We start from the raw sequence: 11500 nt of genomic DNA on the forward strand, positions 1-11500 counted from the left end.
TTTGGTCTCAAGGAGGAGACAGGAAACATTAATGAGGAGGCTCGATTTTTGTTGCAAAGATTGGCGGGAATGAGATTTTATTTTTCTCTATAGATGTTTAAGATCATGCACTATGTATACCAAGAAAGTTATTCTGAGAAAGATTATTAAGTTCTAATTTTATGGCTAGATTTGATGAAGTAAAGAAGATGGAAAAAGATGAGAGAAGAAGATCAATGTTGGAATAGCAATGGGTTATAATCCTCAAAATCCATGCAAAAAATTATTAGTAATTTTCTTCATTAAGGGGCTTTCCAATGGGCCTTTAGTGGCATTAGAACAAGATTTCGATATCTATCTAGCAGTCACTGCCATGGTCACTTTATTGAGGGAGCTTTGGCCCTTGTGACTTTGAAAACATTAATTTAGCAAAGCTTCATTCTATAAAGAATGACATAGGAACAAGATTTTGGTCTCTTCAGATTCTTTGGTAGACATTTAGTAGTGTATTCAAGGTAGTGGTAGCACTCCCTTCACACAGGATATTGATTTGAGCCCTAAATTCTTAGATCACAAGTACTTTTTTTTTTTTTTTGCATGGATTAAATTCATAAATCTGTTTCGCTCTAAGCAAACCATTCATTTTGTTTTCCTTCTTGCAAACATTTTCATCGAGGATCACACTAATGATTTATATTGCCCTTGACTTAGTAGGTAACAACTACATTTTTGGTAAAAAGTTAATGGAAGATTCTAGTTCAAATACTAATTAAACCATATTCCACTCTGTCAAGGAAGTATATATCAGTGCATGTGCTTGCCAATGAAGAAAAAACGTGCCTAACATTAATAACCACAGTTTTATACTTAAAGAGATTCATAAAAGACCAAAATAAAACACTTAAAACCTCTTTGCCGAGACATTCCATCTTTTTTGGTTGAGAGCTTGTATATAATAAGAATAATGATGAATGCACATGGTTGGGTACGGGCTGACTGTGGCTGATGTGGCAAGGGCACAGAACCTTACATCTTTATCCTGTGTATCCCGATGAAAAAGATCTATGGTTCTGTGCCTTGCCACATCAGCCACGTACCCATCTGCGTACATTCATCACTGACTCATTTAATAATTAGAAGATAGTGATACTATGAGCACCAACTTCACTCTTGGAATGATCCCTTGGGTTGTTTTGTGGGAAATTTGGATGGCTAGAAATAAAGCAATTTTTTAAGACATAAATCCCTAGGCTGCAAACGTTATCAAGTCCTCTCTTCGATGGTAAAAGAGCTTAATGGCATTCTTGAACATAAATCTAATTCATTTGATGATCAGCATAAAAGGTAGCTTTACATGCACTACAAGAAAATAGTGAATCAGGAACCAAATTATAAAGCGGATTTTATCCGTTTCTAATTAAAAACGGATTTAAACAATTTTACCTATTAAAACCGTTTTAATCGTGTTTTAAACGTCTCATTTCCCGTCTCATTATTGGGAACGACCCTCTCTCTCTCTCTCTCTCTCTCTCTCTCTCTCTCTCTCTCTCTCTCAGTTGCTCCTTCAATTGACCTCTCAATCTCTCCCTCGATCGAACTCTCAATCTCATCTCTCTCTCTCTCTCTCACACACACACACACAATCGCTCCCTCAATCGACCTCTCGATCTTTGTCTCTGCGGAATATTACATTGTAGCTCTTTATAGAGAGATTTAGCCCAAATCTCAGAGTGCCACAGTGTCAACTGCCAAACCCTGAGAAGGCACATCTCGCTCTCTCACGGGTTAGATTTTCATTTTATTGCTTTTTACATTTAGATATTCTCTCCGATAATTTCTAATCTGTAATTTCGATTTTTTTTTTTTTTTTGCATTAAAAACCCTAATTTTCCTCAAATTTTCAATTTTTTGATGATTTATGGATGATTAGTTGTAGAGATTTGAAGATAATTATTTCTGATCTTTCTTCTTGGAGCTAGATTTACATGGATCACACTGAGTTGAACACGGAGCAAGTATGTAATCAAATCGATTTTCGCTTCAATTTATTTTGTAATTTCTGATTCTGAATTTGAACATTTGAAAGTAATTTTTTCGCATTCGATTTGGATTAATCGTCTTAATACATTAATTATTGAGCTGAGATCAAAACTCAGTGCTGTGTAGTTGAGAAAATACTTCTTCATTGTACGCCCAAAATTTGATTTAATCTTGATAGTTTTTAATTATTATTATTAATTTAATATTATTTGAAGAGAAAATAATTATAACTAAAATGATCAAGGATTTGTTTGAAGGGAATTCGATTTATGGAAGATATGATGAACAAGGGGAGATTTGTTAGACTTGTGGTGTGATTCACACTAATTTGTTTATTGTAATTAATTCACAGAATGCATATTCCATTAGCTTTAGTTTTTGAGATTTGTTATGAATCTTCATATCTTCGTAAATTTCTATCTGTAGGTTCTTAACCCAATTCTTTGGACTGGGAGATATTGGAATGGGACTGCTACTCATTTCGGTTATGTTGTACTACACTTCCTGGGTATGTGAAATATTATTTGATTTATTATTTTTATTTTCCTGTTTTCAACCTTGCAATACGCGACAACTATTTGATCTTTCAATTTGGACTACCACTTTGTTGCAACTTCAGAATAAGGCTTCACTTCTTCATTGAACAGGTCCAACACTCATTGGGATCCTCCCTTATGCTGGTCTAAAGTTCTACATTTACGAGGAACTCAAGGGGCAGGTCCTTGAAGAACACCAAAAATATGTTATGATGCGTCTCTCTTGTGAAGCTTTAGCTAGACCGTTCGGACAGACCTTCACATAACCGTTGGATGTTGTTAGGTGACAGATGCAGGTATTGTCCCCCAATTTACCTCTTATATACTATAGTTATACAATCATTTTTTCCTTTCTTTTTGTTTACTTGTAAAAATGGTGAGTACTCTACTGAGAGATCAATGCTATGAAATTGAATTGATCCATGAAGGCTTGAAAAAGGGAACTACCATTCTAATTAGGAAACCTAAGGTACTAGCCAAATGCATTGTAGAGTGGTCGCTTGATGAAACAGCAGTGAATGTTGTGCACTTTCAAGAGTAGATTCACCATTAAATGGATCAAAATGTTAGGGTCATCCAATCAGGTGTTGTCCCAAGTCCTAACTAGAAGACCTCCCTAGTGGAGTTAATTGAATGGTAGGTCCTACTCTCCTGCATGTGCCTCACATTAACCACCACGCAGTGCATAAACCTAAAGGTCTACTAGACAGGTATCTTATTTTATAGCTACGACACTTGCTAGAAACTTAATGGTTTTGATTGATTTCTTGGATTCAATGATATTCTCAGGTTCAAAGTTTGCAACCATCGTTTCAACAAGGTGATCCCGGATACCGCAGCACAATGGATGGGCTTTCCTACATTGTACGTAATCAGGGATATAAACAGTTGTTTGCTGGCTTTAGCATCAATTATATGAAGGTAATGGGAAAAAAATCCTTGGTTTGATACAATATACACATCTTATACTATGTACCAACTATGAGTTATTTATTTTTTTTGGATTTGGGAATCTCCTTGAAATGAGTATAATTAACGGTGTCGTGTCTCCATTATGGGGTTTAAATCCTTTCCTTTATAAAATAAGAGAATGTTATTTCATCTATTTGATTTGATAAAGTAGACAAGTATTATTAAAAGCTATCATGCTCCAAATATAACGGCATAATGACACATATATTGGAGGCATTATTTAAATGTATTATGGGTATGACCTGGGGGTGCAACTCTAGTGGTTGGATGGGTTGGGACAACCTGGCCAAGCTTGAGCCTGAGGTTCTCAACCTAAGTGCACCCTATTCTTGACTTCTATCCAAGCCAAGTCTGGTCATATTGGATTGAGCTGGAAGGTCTCTAACCTAATATAAAGTTTAAAATCCCTAAATAAAATACAAAAAACATGAATGATATATGGAAATCCATAAGGATTGAAACATCTAGGTCCAAAATGCAGTGAGCACGTCACCTAAATACATTACTTTAGAAGTCACACCTCACCTGAAGTTGATCTGTCTTCATTGTTGCACATAAGAAAAACAAATTCTAATCTGCATACTCACTCCTCTCACAAGAGATAAAAAAATATAGTTTCTTATTAAAAAAAGAAAAAAAAAAAAAAGAGTTTCCTATAAAAATCTTATTTGAGAAAATAAGATAAAAGAATCGATGAAAAAATGATAAACAATAACACTATCATATTATATTAGCTTTGAAAATGCATTAGGGAGGGAAATAACACAATATATCCCTCCAAATGTTTTGATGGAACCTAGACAATAGTGTTGGTCCAAAGTAAAGGTAGAATTATATGTATATTTGTTCTGCATAGTAAGAACATCGCATTTCACTAAATGGTCTCTTATGTTGAACCCTCGTTGATATGTATCAAATGTTTGTGAAAATGGTTGTTACAGCAAAATCTTGATTAACTTTTCCTTTTCTTTTTTTTTTTTTTGTTGTAATATTTATATATATGGAGACGCAGTTTTACTGTGTCCATCAATCTACAAGTCTTCTTAGAATGTGTTTAACACAATCTTTAGATTTTGTTATAATATATATTGCAGTACTATAAATAATTGTATTTGTATATGATGTTTTTTCCAAGGTTATCACGTCTAGCACCAACATATATTTTCTTGTCTATCTGACAACCATTGTACCTATAATTTGTACTCAACTGCCTACCTCTTAATTATTTTAAGCACATTAAGAGTTACTTTGTAATGATTTTCACAAGATACAACAAGTAGGAATATTAAGGCTGTCCAAGAATGTGATTCTGCACCTGCTAAAAATGGTGTATTGTCTGAGGAAATACTTTTGAACCCTAATGAATTTATTGAATTTAAGTTGGCTAGGAGTCGAGAAGTAAGTCTTGTTATTTTAAGTTTTTAACTATGTGATGGTGCTTCCTTTTGATTTCAACTTCGTAATTCTAATAGACTTCCAATTTTTCGTTCTCTTGTCTAACCCCTTCGTATTTATCAGGAATGAGCTGCTGATGAAGATAGTGTGAGGAAGGTTTGTTCGCATTTTAAAGATGAAGTGATCCCTAAGTTTGTTCAAGATCTTTGCATGCTTGAGGTTTCACCCATGGTTGGTCAGACATTAACTGAAGCATTACATGCTCATGGAATTAATGTCCGTTATATTGGAAAAGTAAGCATTAGCTAAACATGTGGACGTTCCTTGTGCATAAAGGACATGTTGTTTAATTGCCTTTTCCATGCATTTTCTCTTAAGCAGTAGAAATTAGGAAAGTAAACCTTTATTAATATTTTACAAATCCATAGGGAAAATTTTATACTACTAGAAACCAAATGTTTCTCATTAAAATAGTGCATATGCATGGTACTAAATTTATAGATTTTATGTCATGTCACATTCATGGTTGTTTTACAAGTACCCATTGTAAACGTGTGAGTGGACACACAAACCTTGAGTCATTGTGGAACATTGATTCACAGGCTCCAAAGAAAAAAGTTTATAGGAATGATTGGGAACAATTTATTGGTGCTATGGCCAAAAAGCTAGGATTATTCTTAGGTGGCATGGTCTGGAAGCCACAATTTTTCTCCTTAATGTATCCTAATTGGAGGCATGTACCAACCAAGAAGAAAGCACTAATTGGGAAGCTGTCTAGGTATGAAAGAAGTAAGTTACATAAAGTATTACAATCGTTAATGTCAAATATTTATAAGAAACATTTCATCATTGTTATATGAATGTGATGTAGGAAGTGTTTGACTTTGATGTCAGCCTGAAAGATTGGTTCTTGAATCATTCATCAGAAAATGAATGGATTGCAAGTGCAAAGTGAGAAAAACACATTATGTTGATGGTGATCTAGATGCAGCTAAGAAAAATTGCCCATTAGATGTTGAGTAGAAGGAGTGGGACTGGCTCATCCAATTCTAGGAGAGCGATGTCAGCAAAGTAATAGTCACATATATGATTACATTTAAATTCATTTAAACATATTGGTATTGTATAATAACATGTTCTAACCTTTCTATACTTCAACTTGTAGATGCGCAGAGAGATGAACAAAGCAAATCAGGCGCAACAAATGATGACCCACACATCTGGAGTGATAAGGTCCCAATAATCTCATTTTGGGACCTTAATTTCACCAAGATTATCAAAGTTTTAGCACTAGTTCCCTTAAAATAATAATAAATTATATTAAATCCCAAATTAATGTGGCTAACAATAGTTTGTTACTAATTTCAGGTGAAAATGGCACATTCGGAAACCAACAAAAGAAATGATAATTATTGTTACAACATACGAGCAAAAAGGAAGTATCCGACAAAATCTCGAGGATTTTGGGCGCCACGTCACCGCGCCGCGGCTAGCCAAGACTGCGTCGCGATCATTTCGAGGAATTTGTCTTCGAGATTTTTACAGAAGCTTCTGTGGTTGTAACTGATTAGGTCATTTGAATCGAATTATTCGTCAAACCACCCCGATTACCCGAATACGAACATTATAAATTGGGAGGTTGATTTTAGAGAAAGGGGCTCTTCTCCTCTTCTCTTCTTCCATAATTTTTTATTATTCTTTCTTAGAATTCTCTGTAATTTCCTTGTGAGAAAGCTCTTGAGTGTAGTGAGAACATCAAGAGTGGGATTTCATTATTTTTGTAATTCTTTGGAGAGATATAGAAGAAGAATTTTAGATCGATTATCATCTTCTTCACTCATGTTCTTTGCTCTTTTATTAATTTCTGCAATTTTAATTCTTGTGATGATTGGCTAAATTCTCATTAGAGAAGTTAAGAAAGCCATAGCAAATTCATCCCTCTAATATAGTTTTAGATTCTTACTTTGTTTACATGTTTATTATTCTGAAAGTTCTCTTATGATTAAGATAATTTAGCTTATAGTCTGATCCAACTTAGATAGCCATTACTTAGATAAGTTCAAGAATGGCTATGCTCTGTGAAAAATCAGAAGATAAGTTAAGCAATCTAAATCATATTAGTATTTTCATGGATAGCTTTTGATTACTTTCAATGATTCAATTGTTTCACCTTCCGATCCATGAGCAATGACTTGCTCTATGGATTGAGTTATCTCTTAGAACTAATCTATATTATGGATGATTTGCAAAGGTTTGATTGACTTCTCTAAGCTTTCTCTCTTAGATTTTCACTCTCTATTTTCTGTTTTTAATTTCAATTGCAAGTAATTTTCATTTCATTTGTGCAAAAAATCAATTCTGTTTTTAAATCAATCTGTTTCAAAACTTTGTTTTGGTTTCTAACCGAATGAATCTTTGAATCCTCATTGTCCCTGTGGAACGAATTCGACTTACCCAAAGTCCATTTCTTAATCTTAATCTCTGTATTTATTTAGCACGTTTTACAATCGATCAAAATGGCACCGCTGCCGGGGACAGCGAGTTGATTCATTTTCCAATTCGGAAAGTATCCGAAACAGTTTCTGAAACAGAACCGAACGTGTTTTGCTTGAAACAGAAGTCAAACAAACAAAAAAAAAATTGAAAAAAAAATTCATTACAATCCTCAGGATATCAGAAACCATTTCCAATTTGAAAAATCGATTTTCATCAAAATTTTACCCCGCCGCGGTTGCCCTAGGTACTCCGCGGTGACGTGGTAATATTTTCTGCTGATTTTTGTTGAACAAGTTTCTGACATCATGGACATTGTAATGGACATACTGGTTTTTTCTGTAGCATTCTGATTGGAATAATTTTTGTTATTTTCAGGTGACGGACTCGACGGAAATTGACGGAAGGCGACACGTGGAATTTTTATCCACTGAATTGATTCTATCACCAAAAAGATCAGCAAATTCAATTTTTCTCTGCATTTTGATTTTGATTTTGATTTTTTTATTTTTTCTTAGAAAACAACTTGTATTAGGAACTTGAACTTGTATTAAATTTTAATAGTATCCGAGAGGGCTCGGATTGTAATAGATTTAGGGACGGACGATAGTGGGACGAAACTATCTCAGTCCCTCGAGTTCGTACACCAAATTTGGTGTTGGTGACCCGAGTCGACTCAACTCGATCATCCCCCGTCTAGAACGGGAGGTAAATTTTGAAACACTCACGCATCACTCGTAAGTGAGTTTCTGTATTGCTTTTTGAGTAACTAATCTGTACACCTTGGATTGCACCTAGTAATAAGGGCACCCTTATGAGGATGGCACCATAAGATAAGAATCGGAGTTCATTACCGATATCTTGCCCTTCTAGAAAAATCAAATTCACAGTAAATTAATTAATTAAAATTTGATTAAACTGGACTCTAGGTTCCATCAAGCTCATTAAGCAAAGCTAATCAAAAGTTGCACCAATTGCACTTCTTGATCGTGAACAGTGCCTAAGCGCAATCTTGCCATGTAGGTCTACGTGAATTCAGGGGATAGACACACATCTATTCAAGACGAGAGGTGATCTAAGAGTGCACTTGCTCAGTATTGTGCGCCACCTCTCTTCTGGAGATTAAACTAGCTGTTCCGATTTCAGAGATTTGGGTTGGAGGCTTTGATTAATCCTTTAAACCAGTTAGGAGCTGTCTAGTAATAGGCACCCAGTTTTCACGTGTGAATTTCTCCCTCCTATTGTGTGCAATTTGGTAGTGTATGTTAGGTAGGAGATCGCAGAAAAATCCAATTATTTTTTATTCGGAGATCACAAGGTCTCACCCTCTACCTAAGGTTAGACGAGAAAGCAACACTGTTCTCACTCCACCAGTCCCAGAAATGGATCCACATCCACCCCATCACATCCATGAGGATCAACGAACGCTCAATGAGTTGTTCGCACCTATTACTGCCAACCCTCCATCATGTATAATTTTATCTACTGCTAACGTGGCACAATTTGAAATACGGGCAGCCACCATCAATATACTGTCCAAATTTCACGATTTCGAAAACGAACAACCGTACAATCACCTCAATAAATTATTGACCTTATGCCAAACATTAAAAAATGGTCACCTCGATGATGAGAATGTCAAGCTTAGGTTATTTCCACTCTCTTTCGAAGACCATGCTGCGGCTTGGTTAAATTCCTTGTCCTCCAACTCTATCACTACGTGGGATGAGTTGTCGAGAAAATTCATGGCCAAATTCCTTCCTATAGCGAAGACGGAACAATTCAAAAATGTCATTCAGAACTTCAAGGGAAGACCGGATGAAGAATTCTCCCAGACTTGGGAAAGGTTCAATAACCTTCTTGTTAAGTGTCCGCATCATGGGATAGATAAAGTCCAATTAGTCAATTTCTTTTACCAAGGTCTCCCAACAGCCCAGCGTATTCTTCTTGAGTCTATGCATCAGGGTAAATTCATGAATCAAACTCCTAATCAAGCTTATGAATTCTTAGTCGAATTGGCTGAGAATACTCGAAATTGGAGTACAAACATAGGAGATTTCGATAGAGGAGATTTAGGAGTCAAGAAGCCGGGCATGTATGAGGTTAAGTCTGATCTTGAACTCAAGAATATCATGAATAGCCTTGTGAGTAGCTTACAAAGTCTCAACAAAAAGTTCGATGCTTTCAGTGTCAAAACCAACTTTCAAGAAGCCACTCCAATCCTACAAGTTACCACAAAGACATTTTCATCATGTCAGCTGTGTGAGAATTTCAATCATTCTACGGAGAATTGTCCCACCTTGACTCTCTCGCAATCAGAGCAAGCCAATGCTGTTGGAAATTACAACACATATAGGAAACCCACTCCTAACTCCTATAGCCAGACGTACCATCCCGATAATAGGTTTCACCCCAATTTTTCATATCGACAAAGTGAACCTATCCAATCAGGAGGTCCTCCAGGGTTTCAGAAAAATTTCAATCGTCAAACTCATGCCAGTACGAACCTATCTTTGGTTCCGCAGCCATCCTATTCTTCACCTCAAAATTCTGATCAACGGACAATCATTGTCGACCCTATGACCAATTACTCTCCTCCTGTTGCTCAACCAAACTCAGCATTAGAATCAATGATGGCTGAGATATTAAAGCAACAACAGCAACTCATACAGCAACAAATCCAAACTACCCAGAACCAATCTCAAACCAACCAGGTTACTGCGCAAGCAATCAAAAATTTAGAGGTTCAGATGGGTCAGTTAGCTTCATCCATAGGAGAGAAAAACAAAGGCCAGTTTCCCGGTCAAACTGTGCCAAATCCAGCAGGAACTGTTCCAAAAGGACAGTATGAAATCAATAGTCAGGCAGGTCCCTCTAATTCTGCCCAAGCCGTCCACACCTTACGATCTGGTAAATTGGTGGACAATAAAGTAAAAATGCCTGAGGAGGTTCTATCCAAAGAAACAACCTCTAGAACCTTCCACAGAAAAAGAAGACCAGTCCAAGGAAACACCTCCTCCTCTCAAAAGTCGAGTGATCATTCCCAAAGCCCTGTTCCCTCATAGACTTCTAGACAACAAAAAGGGAAAACAATTGGAAGGAATTTTAGAAGTGTTCAAAAATGTGCAAATAAATATTTCCTTCCTTGACACAATTCGTCAAATTCCCTCGTATGCCAAATTTCTCAAGGATCTTACCACAGTGAAGCGAAAAACTCATGTGCCAAGAGAGGCTGTGATGACAGCCCAATCTTCTTGTCTGATTCAGCAGACAATTGTTCCTAAATTCAAAGACCCAGGCTGTCCTACAATTTTTGTGCACATTGGAGATACGATGATTGAGAAATGTCTATTAGATCTTGGGGCTAGTGTGAATCTTCTTCCTTTCTTAGTTGACCAGCAATTAGGTTTAGGGGAACTTAAACCTACAGATATCACTCTGAGTCTAGCAGATAGATCGGTGAAGATTCCTAAGGGAATAGTGGAGGATGTGATCATCAAAGTGAAGGATTTCTACTTTCCTGCCGACTTCGTAGTTCTTGACACTGAACCTGTCATTGACCCAAATTCTCATGTTCCAGTCATCTTAGGAAGACCTTTCTTAGTCACTTCCAATGCAGTCATCAAGTGTCGCAATGGTATCATGACCCTATCATTTGGGGACATGAAGGTCAAAATGAACGTCTTCCAAAATAAGTTTCAATCTACTGACATGGATGATTTGGAAGAAGTCAATATGATCGACACCCTGGTCAGTAGTACGTTTAAAGAAGCGAAGAACAAGGATCCGTTTGAAGAGTATTTTGGCCAATTCGGCCTTGAGTTAGATATCGAGAAATCCATCAGGGAGGTGAACTCTCTTCTTGAATATGTCTCTATGATGGATTGGCAGCCAAAAATTCAGAGTCTGTCCTCTCTCTCGTCATCCCCAATAGTGGAAGAAATTTCAAAGCTTGAGTTAAAGCAATTGCCTGATACATTGAAATACGCATTTTTGGGTAATGCTGAAACTTTTCCTGTCATTATCTCCCCTACTCTGGAAAAATCACAAGAAAATCGGTTATTTGACGTTCTACACGAAAATCA

At 36.3% G+C, this 11500-nt stretch overlaps 1 protein-coding gene across 4 annotated transcripts; it reads left to right on the plus strand.

Moving 5' to 3' along the window:
* Window positions 1-1504: 1504 nt before the first annotated feature.
* LOC147389319 (mitochondrial carrier protein CoAc1-like) lies at window positions 1505-6741 on the plus strand. Of its 4 annotated transcripts, XM_086419909.1 has the most exons (9): window positions 1505-1763; window positions 1910-1994; window positions 2446-2527; window positions 2667-2851; window positions 3345-3476; window positions 5046-5078; window positions 5794-5993; window positions 6088-6155; window positions 6291-6741. In XM_086419909.1, exons 2-4 carry the CDS (start codon window positions 1965-1967, stop codon window positions 2819-2821), a joined length of 267 nt encoding a protein of 88 aa, XP_086276035.1. In that variant the 5' UTR covers window positions 1505-1763; window positions 1910-1964; the 3' UTR covers window positions 2822-2851; window positions 3345-3476; window positions 5046-5078; window positions 5794-5993; window positions 6088-6155; window positions 6291-6741. The 4 variants fall into 4 exon arrangements, 2 of the variants coding, with proteins under 2 accessions (XP_086276035.1, XP_086276034.1); XM_086419908.1 differs by having other exon boundaries at window positions 5046-5993; XR_015171054.1 differs by lacking the exon at window positions 1910-1994 and having other exon boundaries at window positions 5046-5993.
* Window positions 6742-11500: the final 4759 nt, after the last annotated feature.

The sequence above is a fragment of the Akebia trifoliata genome, chromosome 12 (assembly GCF_017979445.1).
Source record: "Akebia trifoliata isolate Shusen 1 chromosome 12, ASM1797944v1, whole genome shotgun sequence".
Classification (NCBI taxonomy): Eukaryota; Viridiplantae; Streptophyta; class Magnoliopsida; order Ranunculales; family Lardizabalaceae; genus Akebia; species Akebia trifoliata.

Excerpts from the sequence above, each read along its gene's own strand:
- LOC147389319 (XM_086419908.1), top strand. The coding sequence starts at position 1,965 with ATGGATCACACTGAGTTGAACACGGAGCAA. Across the intron at positions 1,995-2,445 it reads CTGAGTTGAACACGGAGCAA|GTTCTTAACCCAATTCTTTG; the intron begins GTATGTAATCAA and ends TTCTATCTGTAG. Across the intron at positions 2,528-2,666 it reads TGTTGTACTACACTTCCTGG|GTCCAACACTCATTGGGATC; the intron begins GTATGTGAAATA and ends TTCATTGAACAG.